We start from the raw sequence: 23,538 nt of genomic DNA on the forward strand, positions 1-23,538 counted from the left end.
GCCAAGGGAAGGGAGTGCAGATAGTCTCAGTCATCTCATTATCAAAAAGGAGGAGGTGTTGGGTGTCTTGCAAAGCATTAAGGTAGATAAGTCCCCAGGGCCTGATTGGATCTACCCTAGAATACTGAGGGAGGCAAGGGAAGAAATTGCTGGGGCCTTCACAGAAATCTTTGCATCCTCATTGGCTACAGGTGAGGTCTCAGAGGACTGGAGAATAACCAATGTTGTTCCTTTGTTTAAGAAGGGTGGCAAGGGTAATCCAGGAAATTATAGGCCGGCAAGCCTTACGTCAGTGGGAGGGAAACTATTAGAGAGGATTCTTCGGGACAGGATTTACTCCCATTTGGAAACAAACGAACTTATTAGCGAGAGGCAGCATGGTTTTGTGAAGGGGAGGTCGTGTCTTACTAATCTGATTGAGTTTTTTGAGGAAGTGACGAAGATGATTGATGAAGGAAGGGCAGTGGATGTTATCTGTATGGACTTTAGTAAAGCCTTTGACAAGGTCCCGCATGGCAGACTGGTACAAAAGGTGAAGTCACACGGGATCAGAGGTGGGCTGGCAAGATGGATACAGAACTGGCTCGGTCATAGAAGACAGAAGGTATCAGTGGATGGGTGTTTTTCTGAATGGAGGGATGCGACTAGTGGTGTTCCGCAGGGATCAGTGCTGGGACCTTTGCTGTTTGTAGTATATATAAATGATTTGGAGGAAAATGTAGCTGGTCTGATTAGTAAGTTTGCGGACGACACAAAGGTTGGTGGAGTTGCGGATAATGATGAGGATTGTCTGAGGATACAGCAGGATATAGATCGGTTGGAGACTTGGGCAGAGAAATGGCAGATGGAGTTTAATCCGGACAAATGTGAGGTAATGCATTTTGGAAGGTCTAATGCAGGTGGGAGGTATACAGTAAATGGCAGAACCCTTAGGAGTATTGGCAGGCAGAGAGATCTGGGCGTACAGGTCCACAGGTCACTGAAAGTTGGAACGCAGGTGGATAAGGTAGTCAAGAAGGCATACTGCATGCTTGCCTTCATCGGGTCGGGGCATAGAGTATAAAAATTGGCAAGTTATGTTGCAGCTGTACAGAACCTTAGTTAGGCCACACTTTGAATATTGCGTGCAATTCTGGTCGCCACACTACCAGAAGGACATGGAGGCTTTGGAGAGGGTACAGAGGAGGTTTACCAGGATGTTGCCTGGTCTGGAGGGCATTAGCTATGTGGAGAGGTTGGAAAAACTCGGATTGTTTTCACTGGAACGACGGAGGTGGCGGGGCGACATGATAGAGGTTTACAAAGTTATGAGCGGCATGGACAGAGTGGATAGTCAGCAGCTTTTTCCCAGGGTGGAAGAGTCAGTTACTCGGGGACATAAGTTTAAGGTGAGAAGGGCAAAGTTTAGAGGGGATGTGCGAGGCAAGTTTTTTACACAGATGGTGGTGAGTTCCTGGAACTTGTTGCCAGGGGAAGTGGTGGAAGCAGATACGATAGCGACGTTTAAGAGACATCTTGACAAATACATGAATAGGAAGGGAATAGAGGGATATGGGCCCCGGAAGTGCAGAAGGTGTTAGTTTAGGCAGGCATCAAGATCGGTGCAGGCTTGGAGGGCCGAATGGCCTGTTCCTGTGCTGTACTGTTCTTTGTTCTTTGAGGGGGACGCAGCAGGTGAGAAATGGAAGTGCTTTGAGCAAAGGCTGGGGAAACAGGTGGAAGTGGAAGCACTTTGAAATTATTCTCCTCTTCCATGACCCTCTCTCCATCATCACTCTCATGGTCCAATCGCACTTCCCTGCTCGCAATGATTTGGAGAACACTTTGCTGCAGATCATTGGGGCGCTGGGGGCCAAGGCTAGGGCATTATGAATCCTATTTAAGGTGGCATTCATAGTGTGAAAGCCTTTGGTGAGGGCATGAACTCATTTGATTGCTGCATTTGATGCTCCGTGTAGATGGCCACTCATTCCATGGGTGAAGATATTATTGCAAAGGCCTGCAATATTTTGCCAATCATGCTTGACGCAGACTCCTCCAATCTCTCTGCAAGCATGCACAGTGCGGCTCGAATGCCTGCCATTACAGTGCTTATTCTTTGTTGCTCTCCTGAAGTATTCTGTTCATTGACGGCCCACGAGGTATAGCAACTGCATCCAGCTGAGCAGAGCTTAGACTGTCCTGTGATGAGGAATCTCCTCTGCTGTCCCTGTCTCCACCATCTGCTCTTGCACACTTGTGACATGCGAGACACCAGCTGAAAATTCAACTATCTTCCTTGCAAGTCTTAATGAAGTCTGAGCATCTGAGCTGATCCACGTCTGCATGACTCTTAAGATGATGCGCCGTCAGAATGACCTTCAGCGAAGTGTCACTAAAATGAGATGCAGCCTTTGAATGTGTGCACTCCATTGTCTTTTAAATACTGGAGTTGAAATCGATTCATGCAGGTTGGCTTCGCATCCACCCAAGGCTGGGTTAAAAAGCCACTGACAGACATGCTGCACTCACTTCTGAGTTTCCCACACACTTGCAACCCCCAACCCTGTTCTCTCTGGGTTTGGAGAGTTTTTATGACTCTTTGCTTGCTCTTATCATATTTCTTCAGCAGTTTTTATAAATTACATTTCAGTTTAATTTAGTATTTTTTTAAATTTTGCTTTTACCCCTTATCAGTCAGGGGAATTTCACTGCAACAACCCCATGTGCAGGATTGACATTCCTTCTGAGGTTACTTTTGCCTTCTAGGATCCAAAGGAGACAGGAAGGATGTTCATGGCATTCATCAGAGAGAAAGCTGCCTGTCTGTGAGGCACAGTCCCATCATTACCCAGGTAGGCCAGTCCATAGTCCCTGCCTGAGCTCCTTGGGCTGGCTGGTCAGAGGAGACTTTATTGCGGAGCCCTTCTTCAATTTAGTGGTATGCCCTTGAGCTTCTATCTTGTACCAGCAAAAAAGTAGTCTTGAGAGTTTGAGGGGTTGAATAGTGATAGACGTGCCTATAGCCCGCAACCCAGTAGGTGATTGTGCATCATGCAGCTAGGTGTTTCACAATGAATTGAGCATTTTGGTCATGGAAGATGTAAGTGTGGCAAGATTTTCAATTATGCATTGTAGCCTGAAGCTGTGCCTGAGACATGGATAGTCATAATATGCAAAGAAAGAGTTGTAAGGTTGTGTGAAAGCTTGGGGTGGATGAGGAGTATGTTGGAACTGGCAATACATTGTGACAAGTACTCTTTGGGCTGTGTATGAAATACACAGTACCATAAGGTAAATTTTTGTCTTCGGCACAGTGTTTTATATACCAGAGTGCCAATTTGTGTCCAGCCAAATTGGCATTAATGAGGTAGTGAATGCCTCAATTGACTTATCAGCCCATTAAAGCTGTCAGTCCTTCCAGTCACTGCCATTTTCAAAGAGATCTTGTGCAGCCAGTGTGTCTCCTTGTTTCAGGCTTTATCCCTCTTGATTATGCAAATGAAAATCCTAATTGTTCAGACCCTGATTGCAATTTTCATAAGTAGACCTAAAAGCAGATTATCTCGTCATTATTGTTTGTGGGACCTTGCTGTGTGAAAATTGGATGCCATATTTCCTGCATTACAACAGTGGCCACACTTGAGAAGCATTTAATTGGCTGTAAAGTACTTTGAGACATCCTGAGGCAATGGAAGGTGATATATATTTGCAATTTTATAAAAAGGTACCACTGACAACACTGAATGCCATATGCATCCATTCTGTTCCGGCTATACTATGTATTTAGACAATGGAGAGGAATTTATCATTGTGCTTTCCAAATTGGTTTTATTTTTACTCTCTTTTCTTTGCATCTATCCAGACTGTGACTAAGAGGTCTGGTCAGTGGTGCACATGGCTACACCATGCCTGTATGGGACAGCTTTAATGGATTGGATAATCATCTCCCATCCTTCTTTCCGTGTGTTTATAAGTGAAATATATGCTGCCTGCAACAACTTTAACCCTTTCAGAAACAAGCAAGAGCTTTAAGTGGTAATTTAGTATTCTGGTTGCTCCCCAAGTGGAGTGGTGCTAACAGGGAGTCATCTCATGCATCTATGATATTCTTTCAAGCTAGAAAAATTACATGTCCTGTGCCTGTGATACATCAGAGTATGGAATCATCCCTTTAACATGCTGGATAGTCTTTTGAAATAAGGACACAATTTGCCTTCTTGGTTGCATGTGTTCAGGCAATGAAGGCATTTTGTCACTTGGTAAACTTAATCCAATTCAGTGCACATAAACTCAGTTGTGTTTGTGATTTCAGGGTAACTATGATGGTGAACTTCATAAGCATCTGCAGCTTGAAGCTGACCTGGCAGCTGTGAGAGAGATCTATGGACCTGGCGCAGTATCCCTCAGGCAAGCTATATTATCATGCTTATTAATGAACAAGCCTTCAATAATAGGGAGTGAGGCTGAGTGTGTTCTCAGCTTGTTAAGTCATTTTACTGCCTGTGCATTTGTGGTTTAGTCACAGCAAAGCTAGGAAAACTATCGAGTGACCAATAATCTGTTCTTTTTTCCAATTTCTTCTCAACTTTGAGACAAAGGAAGAAAGAGGAACAGACAAATCATGGAACAATGAAATTTAAATCAGAAACCTACTTGGGAGGTAACCACAAACAAAGAAATATTTTTGCTTTGGTCTTGCAATTTTTTGAACAGGATTGAAGGATGCTGACATTTGGTGATATCAGTGTACCTGACATATTTATTGCTGCTTGGGAGGACTGTAATTTATCATCATTCCCTATTTAAAGATAAATAAAACAGCTGAATGTTGGATTTATTCAGCACTTGCTTCAAAGTGTCAGGATCACATTTATCGGTGTCAAAATGAATGTTATAAATAGTGAGAGCTGGAATGTAGGGACAGTGCTGATAACTGTTTTCTATTACTCTTTTTGTTGTTCTTGTTCTTTCATGTCATCAAGCAAGATGATGCCATGATGGAACTTTTCACACTGTAAACAATCATAGCTGTTACCAAAGGATATCACAATGACTGCTTGTTAAAGTGATTTATGGTGTTTATGCTCTGTCAAAACCTTGACCACTTCGTACTTCCCTATACCAGGGCAGTACAAACATTTACGACCCACAATGCGTAGCTATTTTCTCCACAAACCCCTAGGCCTGAATTTTATTCAGGCGCTGTGCTCCGCGGTGGCTCCCTTTGAACTTGGCGGCGTGCCCGCATTCAGTGGCCGGCACCAAGCCCCCTGAGATATTACGCGCGAGAGCTTGTTTATATCACTGCGATGGGCAGCAGCAACCCCCCCCCCCCCCTCCAATATTACCTGGAGAGAGGCGGGACATCCGGCGCAGTGAGGGACCTGTTGACAGCTGTGTAGCAGGTGCTGGGGCCCTATTTAAAGTGCCCCAGCACCTGCTTCCTGACAACTGCCAAATAAATGCTTACCTCACTGTTGAAGAGTGGGGCTGCTGCCAATCTGGCAGCCAAGCAGAAAGTGCTGGGGAAACTCAGCAGGTCAGGCAGCATCTGTGGGGAGAGAAGCAGAGTTAACGTTTAGCTCTGTGACCAAGTTCACAGACTGGAAAGTTAACCCTGCTTCTCTCTCCACAGATGCTGCCTGACCTGCTGAGTTCCCCAGCACTTTCTACTTTGCTGCCACATATTTACCCTGCTGTGTCCCAGTGTCCTGTGAAGTTGCAATCCTCTTCTTCCACTCAAGTGTTACATTCCTTCTTGTAGGCGTTCCGCACCTCTGTGAATAATCTTAATTTCGCCCATTCCAGGACGTGAGACTTAAATGTACCATAAAAGGCAAATACACAACAGAAATAAAACCATAACTGAAGAATATTTACATACTATAGGCTTCTAATCATCTGACTGTGAAAAGCCACAGGCTAATATGCATTTGGAATCTGTATTCATTTCTCTGCTAACTGTTACGCGAAAATACATATAACTGCAATTAAGTGAATTTTGTTAAAAAACAGGAAAAATTGTTCATATTTTAGCTGCATTGCTAACAAGAAATATTACGCCAATAACTATGATCAATTGCTGCAGAAGCAAAGTGTTCGTGAACATGCACTGATGTGTAATAGTTGAAAAACCATGACAACAGCACAAATTTCCTCACTAGTCCTGCATTGGTTTTCAAACATGTGCAAGACAAACCTTGCAGTCAGAAGTTAGAGCAGTTACATGGTGGAGTCACCTTTACATCTGAAGGACCACACCAAAAGCCGAGGATAGCAAAGGGGTGCTCCAGGGTGGCCCACAGTGCAGCGAAGCCTCCCTGATCACTCTCCTCCAGGCTGTCTGGCAAGGCGAGAGATCCTTTTCACCAGCAATAGTAAGAAGAGGCCCTATCGCCTGAACAAAGCAGTTTGGCTGGAGACAGCAGAGGAGGTGAGTAGCCATGGAGCCATCTAACGTTAAAGGGTCTAATGCCAGAAGGGGATGAACGATCACTCTCCCAGCCAGCCGGAGCCCTCTAGGCCTCGGGCACACAGAGTAGGAGTACCAAAGTCACCCACAACCAAAGAGCAATCAGATCAGCAGCCTTCCTCCAATCAGGCTGCTAGTGCAGAGGTTGCACCGAGAAGGGGCACTCACAAGCGTTCACAGAAAACACACTGACACAAATGGGAATGCACAGGTGTCACAGCAATGTAAATACGTCTTTCACTAAATGTTCTTCGCCAACATATGTGTCTTTTTCTCTGTGTGAATGATGTGTGCCAGCATGTAGCACCAATGTCGCATCCCTTTGCACCGTTGGCCTTTCAGGAGAGCCAACGTCTGCAATAACATCATTGCCATGCCACCATTACTCATGAGCGTCTCCATGGATGCAGTGACATGGACATTGGCTCAGTCAGCTGCTGTCACTAATGATTTACACAGAGATGCTTCAGATGTGGACTGGTGCACAGCAGGTTAGCAAGGGTGATGTGTGGCTTGCAGAGCTCATGTCCGTTCCTATGGAACAGAGAGCTTTTGTCTGATATGTGACTGCCATATATCCCCAGCTCACTGCTAGCCCTGCATGCAGAGCCTGGGTGCCATCTCCCCTCCCATGCGCCTTTCCTGTTGTAGGTCCTCAGCATCCTCATAGACGGAGGAGGAATTCTGTTGACGTCTCTCCTCATCATGCCAGGCCTGGCCCCTATTGTGTGCGTAGTTGTGCAAAGCACAGCAAGCAGCAAAGAAAGGAGCTGATCTTTTCGGCCTGTAGTACAGGGTATCACCCTATCTATCCAGGCATTGAAAGCACTTTTTCAGCACACTGATCACTTGCTCAATGGTGGCTCTTGTAGCTCAGTGGCTGGCATTGTATCTCCCCTCTGCAGCAGTGGTGGGGTCCCTCACTGGTGGCGGGAGCCATGTCGGCAAGGGATAGCCCTTGTCTCCAAGAAGCCACCCCTCCATCTGTGACAGTTCAGTGAACAGCGGTGGCAACTGGGACTGGCCCAGGGGTCATGGAAGCTGCCTGAGAAGCGGGCACCGATTTGCATGAAACATCTCCGGTGATCACATACCAGCTTCACCTAGATTGAGAGGATTCCTTTAATGGTGATGTCTGCAGGTGTTCTGATATATATCTAATCCAATTCTTCCTTCACCTTCTCCGCAGTATCTTCCTCCCTGGGAAATCTATTCCTCGTGTTCATTATCCTCGAGATAAAGTGTCCAGGACCAATGTGTTCGAACATGCATCAGTGACCACTGATCCTGACCCCACCCCCATCACTTGTTGGTAGCCATTGTGGAGCAAGTACCCACCAGCAATTTAATTATGTGATCCTGCCCTGACTTTGGATACTGCAGTGGGGTCAGGATCTTACTGCGGAGAAGGTGAAGGAAGAATTGGATTAGATGTATATCAGAACACAGAGAGGCTTGGTGATTTTGCAGGAAATATGAAAATAAATTCATCCAAACCGAGTCCCATTATTAATGTTTTATTATACATAGAAATGTAAAATAAGGATTGAAGCTTCTAGCATGAAAATCAGTTTGCTGAAGATGTTTTCTCTGTGATGTATCATTTTTGGATATATTGGATATGTATAAATAGGCATACTTCTACTCATCTGTGTTTCTATACTGTTTCTATTCACTAAAGCATCCCCTGATATCAGCTGTGGTCTAAAATCTGACTCCATTTCTTTGTAAAGGCTACACTACTTGGATAGTTCCTGAAGGGGCATAGCAGACTACCATGCTCTCAATATCCTGTCGCATCAGCTTGACTTCAGTAGCTATCAAAGAAGGGTTTAGGCACAGGCTCCTCCATCACTTGTCTGCACCTTGTGTTTTGTTTCCCTTTATTTTTGCCTGTCTAACATTAATCTGTCCATTCATCTTTGGCAAAGTTTGCCTATAGGCCAAGATGCCTCAGGAAGATCTCCAAAGGCTTATAGATACTGTGAAGATAATTTGTCTGCAGAGAGCTGCAAGTCAGGATTGAATAGTGGAGCTGTGAGAACAGATGAATATTCTGGAATTTGATTGATATCTTTCAGAATCAGAAAGTATTTGTGTGGAAATTGCCCTCAGGATATTAAATTAGAGAGTTTTCTCATTCTATGCTTTCTAATTGTTTTATGATTGCAACAGCACTACCAGAATTAGTGCCTAAACCAATTATCCATGACTGGATTGTCCAACATGTAGCATTGTTCATCACTTACTGAACCAGGGTGATTAGAGAATGTAAAAATAAAATATTGGTATGCTGGAAATACACAGCAGGTCTGGCACTATCTGTAGAGAGAGAAACAGAGTTAACAGCCAAAATTGTATGCCACCCCAGTGAGCTGGATGGTGGCGGGTGGGGGTGGCGTGAAATGGAGCGGGAGGCTCCGGGAGGCCTTCCCAACCCATTCCTGCCTCCGCCCCACTTTACGTAGGGTGGCGGGGCGGGGCGAAAAATGGGCCGCCCGCCCCAGGCCAATCAAGGCCCTTAAGTTGTCAATTAACGGCCGCTTAAGGGCCTTTGGCTGCCTCCACGGGGATTTTACCCATGGCAAGTGGGTGTCCTGGAGCCAGGAAAGGCCGCCCGGTGTAACCTGCGACCTCTCAGCGCCCCGGCGGTGGGCCCTGACAAATGGGCACAGGGTGCCTGATTGAGGGCCACCCCCCCACTTCCCCAACCATCCAGAAGGGCCAAGACACCCCCCTTCACCCAGACGGCCACCCTTGCCTCGCAGGGGCCCAACCGATTACCCCTGGTGAAGCAAACCAAACTTACCTGCACTTCTGGCTCCATGTCCTCGGCTGGGCTGCAGTCCCAGCAGTTGTCACTGCTCCTGGTGGCGCTGCTGGAACTAAGAACTGCCAGCCCGATGATTGGCCGGCAGCTCAATGAGGTGGGACTTGCTCCCTCAAGCGGGTGGAAGTCCCGCCATGGAACAATTAAAGCCTGGGGACCCGTAAAATGTGAGACGGATCCTCAGGCTAGGCGGAAGTGGGTTCACCACCAACTTTTATGTTGGTGTTCAGCTCCTGTCCACCCAACGTAAAATCCAGCCCAACATTTCAGGTTGACCCTTCATCCCCACCCCCTTGTTGGTAGCCATTGTGGAGCGGGTACCCACCAGCAATCTAATTATGTGATCCTGCCCTGACTTTGGATACTCCAGTGGGGTCAGGATCAGTGGTCACTGATGCATGTTCTAACACAAGCTCATTGATCCTGGACACATTAGATAGAGGATAATGAACACGTGGAATAGATTCCCCAGGGAGGGTGATACTGCGGAGAAGGTGAAGGAAGAATTGGATTAGATATATATCAAAACACAAAGAGGCTTGGTGATTTTGCAGGAGAAAGTGAAGAAAGAATTGGATATATATTTGAGGCAATGGATGATTGAGAGTTATTGGATTTTGGGATCAGTCAGACGGATGGCAAAGTTTTTTCTTGCCCTATACTTTCTTTTGTTTCCAAGCTATGCCACCCAGTAAGCAAAAAATAATCTTGTAAATTGCTTCTACCTTTTCTTACTATTAACTTTATATAGATAAAACCTATTTATTTCCATTTGTTAGTTCCTGTGAAGCATTGGTTATATAGAAAACAAAATCTAATTGGGACATGAATTCTACCAACTTCTAATTCCTTATGGTCATTATCTGACACCTGTCATTGTTTATTTTAAGTCCAGTGTTGTCTGTTGCTACTTTCACACAATACAGTTTGTATCAAACAAATCAAAAAGCTTCCATATTGGATGTAAAGGTGGCAATGGTTTTTGTGATAACTGTACATCAGACAAACTAGATGCACATTTCTGCTGAAATATTAATGTGAAATCGTTCACAGATAATTGCCTGCCTGTATGAAATCTAATTTTCCTTGCTTACAAGTGACAGATGATATTTTAGAAGATAATTACCTAAATAATCTCAAAGTCTGACTGCAGCTATTTCGGCATGTGGATATTGTATTCCAGAGCATAGTTTAGAACTTCAGCTTCTTGAGGTGAATATCAAGCATTTTGGGAGTGGAGGGGCCAGAAACTAGGGCAGAACCCACTCCACCCTTCACTCAATCTTCCATTAACTTTTGAAGTACTGCTTCTTCCACCTTACACTCCAGCACTCTGTCCCAGCATCACTTTTTGTGGAAGAGGTGGTTGGGCAAGGTGATCAGCATGTATGGAGGTAGCCTATCTTCTCTGGAAATCCTGTCAGTTAAGTCAGCTATACAATCAACTGCATTCCTTTGCATTCTTTGAATCTTCTCTCAGAAGAGGACCTATGAAGCTATAATGATAATAATGAAAAGACTAAAGGAGAATATGTGACAGTAAGAAAAAAGGTTATAACTGGAATCAGCAAAGCTGAGGGAAAAGTATGAGGCAAAAGTTTTTAAAAATCAGAAGAACACAAAGGTATTTTATGAATATATCAGTAAAAAGAGAAGTGATTCCAGATAGGAGTGAATTGCAGAGACCCTATTAACTATATTTCAGGGCTCTGTTGAGTGTGGTTCTATGCTGGAGGACTGGTGAGTTTCCATTTTAGTATCTGTTTAATCTGGGTTACTGCAGGCCGGTTAGTTTAACATCTGTGGTAGGAAACATTTTACAGTTTTCAATTAAGGATGAAATTACCATGATGTGGTTAATAGGGAAATGCATTAGATCAGTGTACATGGACTTTAGGAAAGCCTTTGACAAGGTATTACATGGAAGGTGATTAGAGAAAATTAAGGGGTATAGAATTAGGGGGAAGATAGGAAATTGGATTAAAAATTAATTTAAAGAAAAAAGGAGTTAAGGCAGTGTTTTAAAAAGATTGGTTGAAAATGGGTTGTGGTGTCTCATAGGGTTCTGGAATCAATTCATTTACTTGTGCATAACACTGATCTGGATATGGGGCTGTAGGGAGTAGTGTTAAAATTTGCCAATGATGCCAAAATAGAAGATGTAGTAAATTCTTCAGACCACCAGAGGAAATTGAAAAGAGATATTGATAAAATGAGGTAATGTACTAAGATGTAACTGATGTAATTCAATATCAGTAAGTGGGAGATGATACATTTTGGTGAAAAAAAAGTAACAGCAGTAATTACAATCTGATCAGTGCTGGGAGGGAACAGACAGATTTGGGGGCACTGGTTCACCGAACGTTAAAATAAGCACTTTAGGTTGATAACACTAAAAAACAACAAATAGAATTCTAGCTTTTATCTCAAGAGGAATAGAATATAAAAGCCAACAGGTAATAATGAGGCTATATGAAACCTTAATAAGACCTCCATTAGAGTACTGTATGCTGTACTGAACTCCACGCAATGGGAAAGATATTGAGGCTTTAGACAAGTGGCTATTGATCAGGTGACATCGCCAAATGTTATTGCAGTTATGTCCCTGTCTCCTTGCAGCCAGGTTCAGGATGTAGGTGACAACACTGAACTGGGAGAAAGTGCTGGGGAGTGGCAGCTAATCTGGAAGCGGTGGCAAGTTTGCACAGGCAGACAAATTGCAAGATTCATGAGGATGCTGCCTGGCATGAAGAAATACAAACATGACGAAAGACATGGAAAGTTGAGTTGTTTCTGGCACTTACTCTTCCAAAAGACTGTGAGATGGGTCATAGTGTAAATTTGGAAAAGAGAATCGGGCATGCTGTGAAATGGCCTGCTGATTCCCTAGTGCCCATTGTGCACCACTGCCCGTGACCAATTTCACTCTTTTTGTATTTTCCCTGGATAGCCTCTGTTTCAGAAATGAACTCTCCATAAATAAAATCCTGAAATTGAAACAGTTTCTAATAAGAAAATTAAAACATCACTAAATAGTGTAGAACTAGAACATAAAGATAAATGTGGCACAATAGAGTAGAGGTTGTACACTGTCTGAATCATGCCAGATTGAGGTTGTGCTTGACGATGAATGAACTATACCTTCAATCTTGGCCTTCAAGACAGCTAACTTACCCTCCATATGGCAAAACAGTCAAATTCCTTATTATTTGATATGTGTCTTCCTGGAGCCCAGGTTTAAATGAAAAGCTGCTGTTAATGCCCAACTCAACAGCAGTTTACACTGACGGACAAATTGTCACTGGAACACTGCTGGAACTGTAAAAAATTGGGCCTGTGGATCAGTGTTTATGATCCACATTGGTTGCAGGGTAGGAATACTGGCCTCATTGCAGTACTGGTTACAAAACTCTTTCAAATGATGGATGTGCCTTATCACAACTACTCATCTGTATATAGATCTGGGACTGCACTTCAAAATTTGTTGGTTCAAAGCAATCTCTTTAACTCTTTTTTTAGTTTGCATATCCTTCATATGTTCTGAAGATGTTCAGTGTCATAGAAATTATAGCACAGAAGGAGAGCATTTGTCCTTTGGGCCTGTGCCAGTGCATGAGCTTCAGCTGGACTTAAAGAATGTATTCCTATTTCCCTGCACATTCCCCATATTCTTATTGTACTTTTAAAGTACTTATCCAATTCTTTCAAATTAGATTATCTAGCAAATTTTTTCATGAAAATGTCCACCACAAATGGAGTCAGGCACACCATTGCTGATTGGAAAACGTCGGTGTACTACATGAAATGTTTTCATCTATTGAAATTAGTGGACAGAAAATTGGATGTAGCACACACATTTTCTCAAGCATGCAACTAAGTTATTCTGTAACTATATCCCCTGGTTCAGGATTTCCTCACCAGTGGAAAGATATTCTCAACATCTACCCTGTCAAGCCCCTTTAGAAACTTGTATGTTTCAATAAGATCACCTCGCATTCTTCTAAACTCCAATGAATTAAAGGTCTAACCTGTTTAGCTGTTCTTGGTAAGACAACCCTTTCATCCCAAGAATCAGCCTAGTGAACCTTTTCTGAACTGCCTCCAATGTTAGTGTATCCTTCCTTAAATATGGGGACCAAAACTGTACACAGTACTTCAGGTGTGGCCTCACCAACACACTGTACAGTTGTAATAAGACTTCCCTATTTTTAAACTCTAAGCCCCTAGCAATAAAGGCCAGAATTCCATTTGCCTTCCTAATTACCTGCTGCACCTGCATGCTAACTTTTTGTGTTTCCTGTACAAGAACAGCCAGATCCCTCTCTAATGCAGTATTTTGTAGTCTTTCTCCATCTAAATAATAATCTGCCTTTTTATTCTTCCAACCAAAATGGATTACCTCACACTTTCCCACATTCAACACCATCTGCCAAGTTCTTGCCCACTCACTTAACCTATCTATATCCCTATCAAGGCTCAACTACCTACAGATGCCCGAGAGGCAGTGCCAACCAAGTCTCCGCCTCTCCATGGAGGCCACCACTGACCTCTGCACTGTGATGCAGGATGAGCTGTGCCCCAGGGGTCTTGGTGGAAATCCAATGCCAGTGGCACTGAAGGTCACCGTGGCACTGAACATTTACTCCTCTGGATCATTCCAGGGATCCACTGGGAACATGTGTGGGATCTCACAGTCAGCAGCCCATTGGTACATCCAGGAGGTCGTCAATACCCTTTTCGGGACGGCCAGTGACTGTGCATTTCTGCACAGATCCCAGTTCTCAAGCTGAGAGGTCCATCAGGTTCGAGGCCATCACTGGATTTCCCCAGGTGCAGGAGGTCATCGACTGTACGTATGTGATCATCAAGGCTCCTGCACACTAACCAGCAGCCTTAATCAACAGGAAGGGTTTCCACTCCCTCAATGTACAGCTAGTCTGTGACCATCATAAACTGATCCTGCAGGTCTATGCTTGCTTCCTGGGAAGTTTCCACGATGCCTATATTTTGAAGCAGTCCAAGGTGCCAGAGCTTTTCCGGCCTCCCGCGTGCTTCAAGAATGGATCCCTGGAGATAATGGCTACCCACTGAGGACATGGCTACTGACACCTCTGTCAAGCATAGATGCAGAGAAGAGGTACAACACCTGCCTTAGGACAATATGAGTGACCATATAGCAAGCCATTGGTCTGGTCAACATAAGATTCAGTGGCCTAAATCGGTCCGGTGGAGCCTTTCAGTATACCCCTGTGAGGGTCTCATGTATCGTGGTGGTCTGCTGTGCCCTGCACAGCCTGTCGCTATAGAGGTGGGAAGCGTTGGACAATGAGGATTTTGAGGAGCACAATGCTGGCCAAGCATCGCCAGATGAAGGACAAAAGGAAAGACACCATAAGATACATGTAAGGGAGGCTTGCGATGCCCTTATACTTCGCTTTTCCTTTGATCATAATGACCAATTGCAGGTTGACCAATAAAGACTTTCCTTTATGCAGCCCTGTTGTCGTCTTCCTTCCTTTAGCAAGCTAGTACCCAGGTGCACAGTGCTCAGCTGGCAAATCTTCAGACTTGATCCGTCACCTCAAGCCCCTTGAGAGAGGCAGAGTTGAATTGTAGCACCAAAGACCTTAAACAAGAGGAAGGGGATCTTGTGAGATGGAAGTTTATCTTCATTCACTGTCACAACAAATGCTGCCCTTTCCATTTACATGACTCTTTCACCCATGAACCCCTCATGCATCTAGGTGGTCTTCTTTATTCTTTTACATGCACTCCTACGTGGTGTTCACCCTGCACTGTCAGCTGAAGTGGAGGCAGGCTGCTGCCCTTGCTGCCCCTTTACTCGGGATAACCTTGGTGACCGTCCTCTGGAGGGCACTGGCATGTTGAGGGCCTCCTGCTCAGAACCAGTAGCACTCTCCGTTGTCAGGGATGAAGGAGGATCTGGCGTCACTGGCAGAGGGGCCAAGGAACTGCTGCCCGCACCAGGAGCTCCCTGAGAGGAACCCGCAGTTGTGGGAGGCAGCCACTCCTCCTCCCTTGCAAGGCACACGTGCGTCCCTGCTGACCTATGAGGGTAGTGGACCTGCTGGTGACACCAGGTGCCTCATGCCCCTCTCGCCTTGCCACTGCAGACTTGAGCGCTTGGTCAAGTCAAGGGTATGCACGTCTGCACGACTATCCTGCAGACATTGAGTGCTCTGCTGGATGTGGCTCTCCATCTCAGCCGCCAATCTCTCAATGGAGGATGCAACTCTGCATCTGTCAGAGACAGTGCAGCACGCAAGGTCTAGAAGGACTCCTGCATCGTCCACACTTGGGCGCACAAAGGCTCTGGCATCTCTGCCAGATGTTGCCTGACCTCTCGCTGCAGCTGCAGCATTTCCCATGATGCTGGCGACACCAGAGGCACATCAGGAGCCTGATGGTCAACAAAGGCCTGTCCCCTATCGTCCTTCAACTTTCAGAGGCCTGGGCTGTCACAATCTGTGTCAGCTGTTCGGGTGCATCTGTGCTGTGTCCACAGAATGTAACCGCAAGCGCAAACCCACCAACATGACAGTATCTGCGCTGGTGGAGGGTGCAGGGGTATGAGGTGATGAAGGAGCCTCTGAGTCTCTGTCCTCCCCCTCAGAGGTTGTAGGCTGTCCCATAGTCCTGGAAGCCTTTTGCAGATGTTCTGTGTGACCTGCATGTGAGAACAGAGACATTGGTCAAGGGCCTCCACTCCTGACATACGTTGGAGATCCCCGAAGGCACTGGTTGCTTCACGAGCAGCATGGTTCCATTGCTGCTGATGCACCCTTGTTTCCCATGACGACCTTATTCACTGTCTTGCAAAGCTGCCCCGTCTCTCTGTCCGCAATGTACTGCCTGTCCTGCAACCGTGCCAGCTCTATGGTCTCCTCCTCCTTCATCGGGCTAAGGACATGGAGATTTGGCAGTCAGCTGACTGTCTTGGCCCGCTCTCTGTGATTATGTGCTATCATCTCCTGCAGATACAAAGATGAATGATGTTGGTCTTCCAGCAGGGACAAGCACAAGACATATGCTGGGGTGGTTCGGTGGGTAATGATGGGGGGACATAGATGCCTCCTGCATACAGCATCTTTTCCTGGGCCTTTGTGGGGGTTTTCAATAAGAAACAGAATCCTTTCAACTCCATTTAGCCATGCTTCAGGCAGCTTGTCTTCACTCTCTGACCCTTTGCTCATGATTGGGCACTCCCTCTCCACTCAGTGCACCCTCCTCTATGCAAGGCCCAAGAGCTGAAGTCTTTAAGAGGTACTCACATTTGCTGCCCGAATGAGATCATTGAGCCGCTTGTGGCACTGGATCCATGTCCATGGCTGGTCACCTCCTGCAATCTTTGGTCAGGTGCCCAGCTCTCCTCCTCCCATCCCTGGAGAAGAGGACCTCCCGCCTTTCCCTGGCAACCTGAAGGAGAACCTGGAGGGATGCATCACTGAGGTGTGGGGCCATCCCGTGTTGGTCTTCTGCCACTGTTCTGCCTCTCTCCCCTGAGGAATTCCGTACACTTGGCCAGCCAACAGCCCTTTAAATATGGCAGCAGCACCTGCCGCAGTTGTCAGCTGTTGCTGGCATCTCTGCCTCCACCCCCACCACATTATTGTACAGACCTGCACCTCATGAAGCTTAATTGGCTGTCCGCCGCTTGATTGTGTGCAGCCGGCCACTCATGGCACGATGGAAGCCGCACCGAGTCTCACCGTTGGAACCTGCACCTTCTGAATAAAACCTGTCTCTTACAGTCACCCATGAAATAGTTCTGATAATGATTACAAGCAAAAGGGAGCAAAACCAATTTTTTTTTGTCATTCTGTCCTACCTTGTATTAATTTTACATTCACTGAAACTTGGATGTAAGTAAATAATAGTGTGGATTCTGCGGGCTTCTCTGGTACTGGTGTCACAGGTGTTCGAGTGGAGGTTTTGTCGATAGTCCCTCAATCCTATGCATCAACCATTTTAAACCAACTTTTTCTAGAATTGGTGAAATCCAGTAATACTCATTATAATCTGTTGATATTACTCACAATTGTACTGTGCTATGTCAATGCAGTTAACATCAAGGAGTTGTGCAATGATTTTAAAACAAACTGGTTGGTATACCTGAGAGCAAGGGAACATTAAGCCAAATGTCATACCCTAGTTTGATTTCAGATTCTAAGTAATTGTCAGGAATGCAGCGTACACCTCCAGTCAACATTTCCTTCACAATTTATTCTAAGTTCTATTTTCTAATTTGCCCCTCATCTTTTCCTGGACATTCCATGTCATTACACTGAAAGTGCAGTGGAACAGTCGTTTGTAACTTAAGGTGCAGATAGATCTGTTTTTTTTGTGGTTAATGGAAGAAAAAAATACAGAAGTACATAGAAACTTGAACAGAGACACAAGACTTGAAGCAAGAAATTGATTTTTTTGGTATGGGGCGGGGGACACTGGGATCTGGGGACATACTTCTTCAGAAAAATTTGGCTTTCTACATATTGTGTGGAATGAACATGGGCATTGCATTTTTTCATCAAAAAGGCAAGAAATATTTGCTCAGTTTTGCTGAATACAGTATTCGATTTGTCATTTGGCAATTAACTATTTTCATTATATTTTAAACCTGATTTATCTTAGCAACAGCAGATAATCTAATACTAAGAGAAAATTTATAAGTTTTCCTTTTTTTAAAAAAAGAAAGTATATTAGCAAATTGGAGATAACAAGAAGTAAGCAGGCAGTGGAATTTATGGGTATAATTAAGAAATAGAAAAGGATTTATGATTGTAGTGGGTGTTGTGTATAGGTTCCCAGTAGCAGCTGTGAAGTGGCAGAAGGTATTAATGCAGAGATAGAAACCTAGAAAATAGGAGCAGGAGTAGGCCATTCGGCCCTTTGAGCCTGCTCCGCCATTCAGTATGATCATGGCTGATCATCCAACTCAGTAACCTGTTCCCGCTTTCGCCCCATATCCTTTGATCCCTTTCACCCCAAGAGCTATATCTAACTCCTCCTTGAAAACATACAATGTTTTGGCCTCAACTGCTTTCTGTGGTAACGAATTCCACAGGCTCACCACTCTCTGGGTGAAGTAATTTCTCCTCATGTCAGTCCTGAAAGGTTTACCCCATATCCTTAGACGATGACCCCTGGTTCTGGACTCCCCCACCATCAGGAACATCCTTCCTGCATCTACCCTGTCAAGTCCTGTTAGAATTTTATAGGTTTCTATGAGATGTCCCCTCACTCTTCTGAACTCCAGCGAATATAATCCTAACCGACTCAATCTCTCCTCATACGTCAGTCCCGCTATCCCACGAATCAGTCTGGTAAACCTTCACTGAACTCCCTCTATAGCAAAAACATCCTTCCTCAGATAAGGAGACCAAAACTGCACACAGTATTCCAGGTGTGGCCTCACCAAGGCCCTGTATAATTGCAGCAAGACATCCCTGCTTCTGTACACAAATGTTGTCAGAGTGGTTTTAAATGGGAGATTTTAACTTCCATATAGATTGGGATAAGCAGACGCGCTTATGTCGGAAAGATAGCAAATTTATTGAGTGTGTTCAGGATAGTTTTCTGCAACAACATGTACTAGAACCTTCAAGGGGAAGGCCATATTAGATGTAATAATGAGTAATGAGCCAGATTTAGTTAACACCCTAATGTGCATGAACATTTATCTAATAGGAATTGGATAAATACTTGAATAGAAAAAAAGATTGCAGTGCTATGGATAAAGAGCAGGGAAGTGGAACTACTTGGATAGTCTTTTCAAAGAGCTGGCATAAGCATGATGTGCTGAATGGCCTACTTCTGTGCTGTATCATTCTATGGTTCTAACCATCGTCAACATCGTAGGTGTTACCATTGACCTGAATCTGAACTGGACCAGCCATATCAACATTGTGGGTGTTACCATTGACCTGAATCTGAATTGGACCAGACATATCAACACTGTGGGTGTTACCATTGACCTGAATCTGAACTGGACCAGCCATATCAACACTGTGGGTGTTACCATTGACCTGAATCTGAATTGGACCAGACATATCAACACTGTGGGTGTTACCATTGACCTGAATCTGAATTGAACCAGACATATCAACACTGGCAAAAAGAACAGGAAGAAGCTGAGTACTTTTCAATAAATGCCTCACCTTGTTTGAAGCCTCTACACCTTCAACATGGCTCAACTCAGGAGTATGATAGAATATTAATAAATCAGTATGGGTGCAGCCATGAATACACTCAAGAAGCTGAACACATAGCAACAATTTCTTGATGAAAATATGCAAAAGTCCATCTAGTTCATCTTCTATCAGCCTGGTCTTCTTCTCTTCTTCTTCTTTGGCCTCCTTGTCTCGGGAGACAATGGGTAAGTGCCTGGAGGTGGTCAGTGGTTTGTGGAGCAGCGCCTGGAGTGGCTATAAAGGCCAATACTAGAGTGACAGACTCTTCCACAGGTGCTGCAGTTGGCTCTCTCCTTGCGCTTCTGTCTTTTTTCCTGCCAACTGCTAAGTCTCTTCGACTCGCCACACTTTAGCCCCGCCTTTATGGCTGCCCGCCAGCTCTGACGATCGCTGGCAACTAACTCCCACGACTTGTGATCAATGTCACAGGACTTCATGTCGCGTTTGCAGACGTCTTTAAAGCGGAGACATGGTCTGCCGGTGGGTCTGATACCAGTGGCGAGCTCGCTGTACAATGTGTCCTTGGGAATCCTGCCATCTTCCATGCAGCTCACATGGCCAAGCCATCTCAAGCATGTATAAGCTGGGGATGTTGGCTGCCTCGAGGACTTCTGTGTTGGAGATACGGTCCTGCCACCTGATGCCAAGGATTCTCCGGAGGCAGCGAAGATGGAATGAATTGAGACGTCGCTCGTGGCTGACGTACGTTTTCCAGGCCTCTCTGCCGTAGAGCAAGGTACTGAGGACACAGGCTTGATGCACGCGGAATTTTGTGTTCCGTGTCAGTGCGCCATTTTCCCACACTCGCTTGGCCAGTCTGGACATAGCAGTGGAAGCCTTTCCCATGCGCTTTTTGATTTCTGCATTGAGAGACAGGTTACTGGTGATAGTTGAGCCTAGGTAGGTGAACTCTTGAACCACTTCCACAGCGTGGTCGCCGATATTGATGGATGGAGCATTTCTGACGTCCTGTCCCATGATGTTCGTTTTCTTGAGGCTGATGTTTAGGCCAAGTTCGTTGCAGGCAGCCGCAATCCTGTCAGCCTGGTAGTCACATGATATAACAATACTGGAGCTGTTGACTAATCTTAGCAATCAATCTCTATCAGTTAGTCTACACAGACACAGACTTGATACAAAGAAAAAAAGAACAAAGAAAATTAGAGCACAGGAACAGGCCCTTCGACCCTCCAAGCCTGCGCCGATCCAGATCCTCTATCGAAACATGTCACCTATTTTCTAAGGGTCTGTATCTCTTTGCTTCCTGCCCATTCATGTATCTGTCTAGATACATCTTAAAAGACGCTATCGTGCCCGCGTCTACCACCTCCGCTGGCAACGCGTTCCAGGCACCCACCACCCTCTGCGTAAAGAACTTTCCACGCATATCCCCCCTAAACTTTTCCCCTCTCACTTTGAACTCGTGACCCCTAGTAATTGAATCCCCCACTCTGGGAAAAAGCTTCTTGCTATCCACCCTGTCTATACCTCTCATGATTTTGTACACCTCAATCAGGTCCCCCCTCAACCTCCATCTTTCTAATGAAAATAATCCTAATCTACTCAACCTCTCTTCATAGCTAGCGCCCTCCATACCAGGCAACATCCTGGTGAACCTCCTCTGCACCCTCTCCAAAGCATCTACATCCTTTTGGTAATGTGGCGACCAGAACTGCACGCAGTATTCCAAATGTGGCCGAACCAAAGTCTTATACAACTGTAACATGACCTGCCAACCCTTGTACTCAATACCCCGTCCGATGAAGGAAAGCATGCCGTATGCCTTCTTGACCACTCTATTGACCTGCGTTGCCACCTTCAGGGAACAATGGACCTGAACACCCAAATCTCTCTGTACATCAATTTTCCCCAGGACTTTTCCATTTACTGTATAGTTCACTCTTGAATTGGATCTTCCAAAATGCATCACCTCGCATTTGCCCTGATTGAACTCCACCTGCCATTTCTCTGCCCAACTCTCCAATCTATCTATATTCTACTGTATTCTCTGACAGTCCCCTTCACTATCTGCTACTCCACCAATCTTAGTGTCGTCTGCAAACTTGCTAATCAGACCACCTATACTTTCCTCCAAATCATTTATGTATATCACAAACAACAGTGGTCCCAGCACGGATCCCTGTGGAACACCACTGGTTACACGTCTCCATTTTGAGAAACTCCCTTCCACTGCTACTCTCTGTCTCCTGTTGCCCAGCCAGTTATTTATCCATCTAGCTAGTACACCCTGGACCCCATGCGACTTCACTTTCTCCATCAGCCTACCATGGGGAACCTTATCAAACGCCTTACTGAAGTCCATGTATATGACATCTACAGCCCTTCCCTCATCAATCAACTTTGTCACTTCCTCAAAGAATTCTATTAAGTTGGTAAGACATGACCTTCCCTGCACAAAACCATGTTGCCTATCACTGATAAGCCCATTTTCTTCCAAATGGGAATAGATCCTATCCCTCAGTATCTTCTCCAGCAGCTTCCCTACCACTGACGTCAGGCTCACCGGTCTATAATTACCTGGATTATCCCTGCTACCCTTCTTAAACAAGGGGACAACATTAGCAATTCTCCAGTCCTCCGGGACCTCACCCATGTTTAAGGATGCTGCAAAGATATCTGTTAAGGCCCCAGCTATTTCCTCTCTCGCTTCCCTCAGTATCCTGTGATAGATCCCATCCGGACCTGGGGACTTGTCCACCTTAATGCCTTTTAGAATACCCAACACTTCCTCCCTCCTTATGCCGACTTGACCTAGAGTAATCAAACATCTGTCCCTAACCTCAACATCCGTCATGTCCCTCTCCTCGGTGAATACCGATGCAAAGTACTCGTTTAGAATCTCACCCATTTTCTCTGACTCCACGCATAACTTTCCTCCTTTGTCCTTGAGTGGGCCAATCCTTTCTCTAGTTACCCTCTTGCTCCTTATATATGAATAAAAGGCTTTGGGATTTTCTTTAACCCTGTGACAACAACCCCAGTGATGGAGAACTTTTGGAACTATAAATCTGAATTTATACTTTCCTCCAAAGCATGTTGCACTTGCTACAGGTTATGTTTCAAATTACTCATCTACTGTATCCCACAATGTTATTTTCTGTGTAATTTGCATTTGAATGAATCAATATTAATGGCTTCCACCACCCAAGACAGAGCAGAATGTTTGATTGTCGCCCTTGCAATCCTGTCCTTAATGGCTGGACGTAAGGCAGGTCTTACAGCAAACACAGTCTATTAGTTCAGCAGGCAGAGTGTATTTAAACAAAATTTATTTAAACTGTGCACCACAGCTAATGGTCAATTTACGCAGCAGAGTCCATTTAAAAAGAGCCTCTACGAACTACAGCAAACAGAGCTCATGACCAAAACTACAACAATGTCTCCTGATTATTTCTCCAGCAAAATGCAGTGAATGGAGGATAGTTACTAATACAAATTATGCTCATAAAATCATCAGTCACTTTTAGTAGTGTGGTCTCCAGGCATGAATGACATGGAATTACCCAATTGTCTCCATTCTGTCTGGGAATAGTGGTGTCACTAAGTGCAGCCATCTCTGTAACCTCCTGCAGCCCTACATCCCTCCAAGATTTCTGCACTTGTCCAATTCAGGCCACTTGCATGCCCCCAATTTTCATTGCTCTACCATTAGTGGCCATGTCTTCAGCTGCTTCAACGTTGTGCTCCAGAATTCCTCACCTAAACCTCTCTACCTCTCTCTCCTCCTTTAGATTAGTCCTTAAAGCCTACATCTTTGGCCAAGCTTTTTGTCACCTGCCCTGATATCTCTTAATGTAGCTTGGTGTCACATTTTGTCTGATAATTCTTCTGTGAATCATCTACGGTCAAAGTTAGAGCTAATATGAATGTGTCAAAATACATGTGGAATTTAATGAATATAATGTTAAAAAAGCAGAAAAATATATTACATGAAGCACAATAATTGGAAATTAATGGGTCCAGTGTCATTCATGGGAGTGTTTTTGGATTGAAAGGATTGAACAGGAAGGTCTCTATGGATT

At 44.9% G+C, this 23,538-nt stretch overlaps 1 protein-coding gene across 2 annotated transcripts in view; it reads left to right on the forward strand.

Moving 5' to 3' along the window:
• Nucleotides 1-23,538, forward strand: part of parp8 (poly (ADP-ribose) polymerase family, member 8) — a 475,386-nt gene that overhangs the window by 244,535 nt on the left and 207,313 nt on the right. For both annotated transcript variants that reach the window (XM_068032748.1, XM_068032749.1), the window contains one exon: nt 4,295-4,389. In XM_068032748.1, coding sequence (XP_067888849.1) covers nt 4,295-4,389 — 95 coding nt within the window. The remainder of the gene's footprint in view (nt 1-4,294; nt 4,390-23,538) is intronic.

Source organism: Heterodontus francisci, chromosome 1 (genome assembly GCF_036365525.1).
Source record: "Heterodontus francisci isolate sHetFra1 chromosome 1, sHetFra1.hap1, whole genome shotgun sequence".
Classification (NCBI taxonomy): domain Eukaryota; kingdom Metazoa; phylum Chordata; class Chondrichthyes; order Heterodontiformes; family Heterodontidae; genus Heterodontus; species Heterodontus francisci.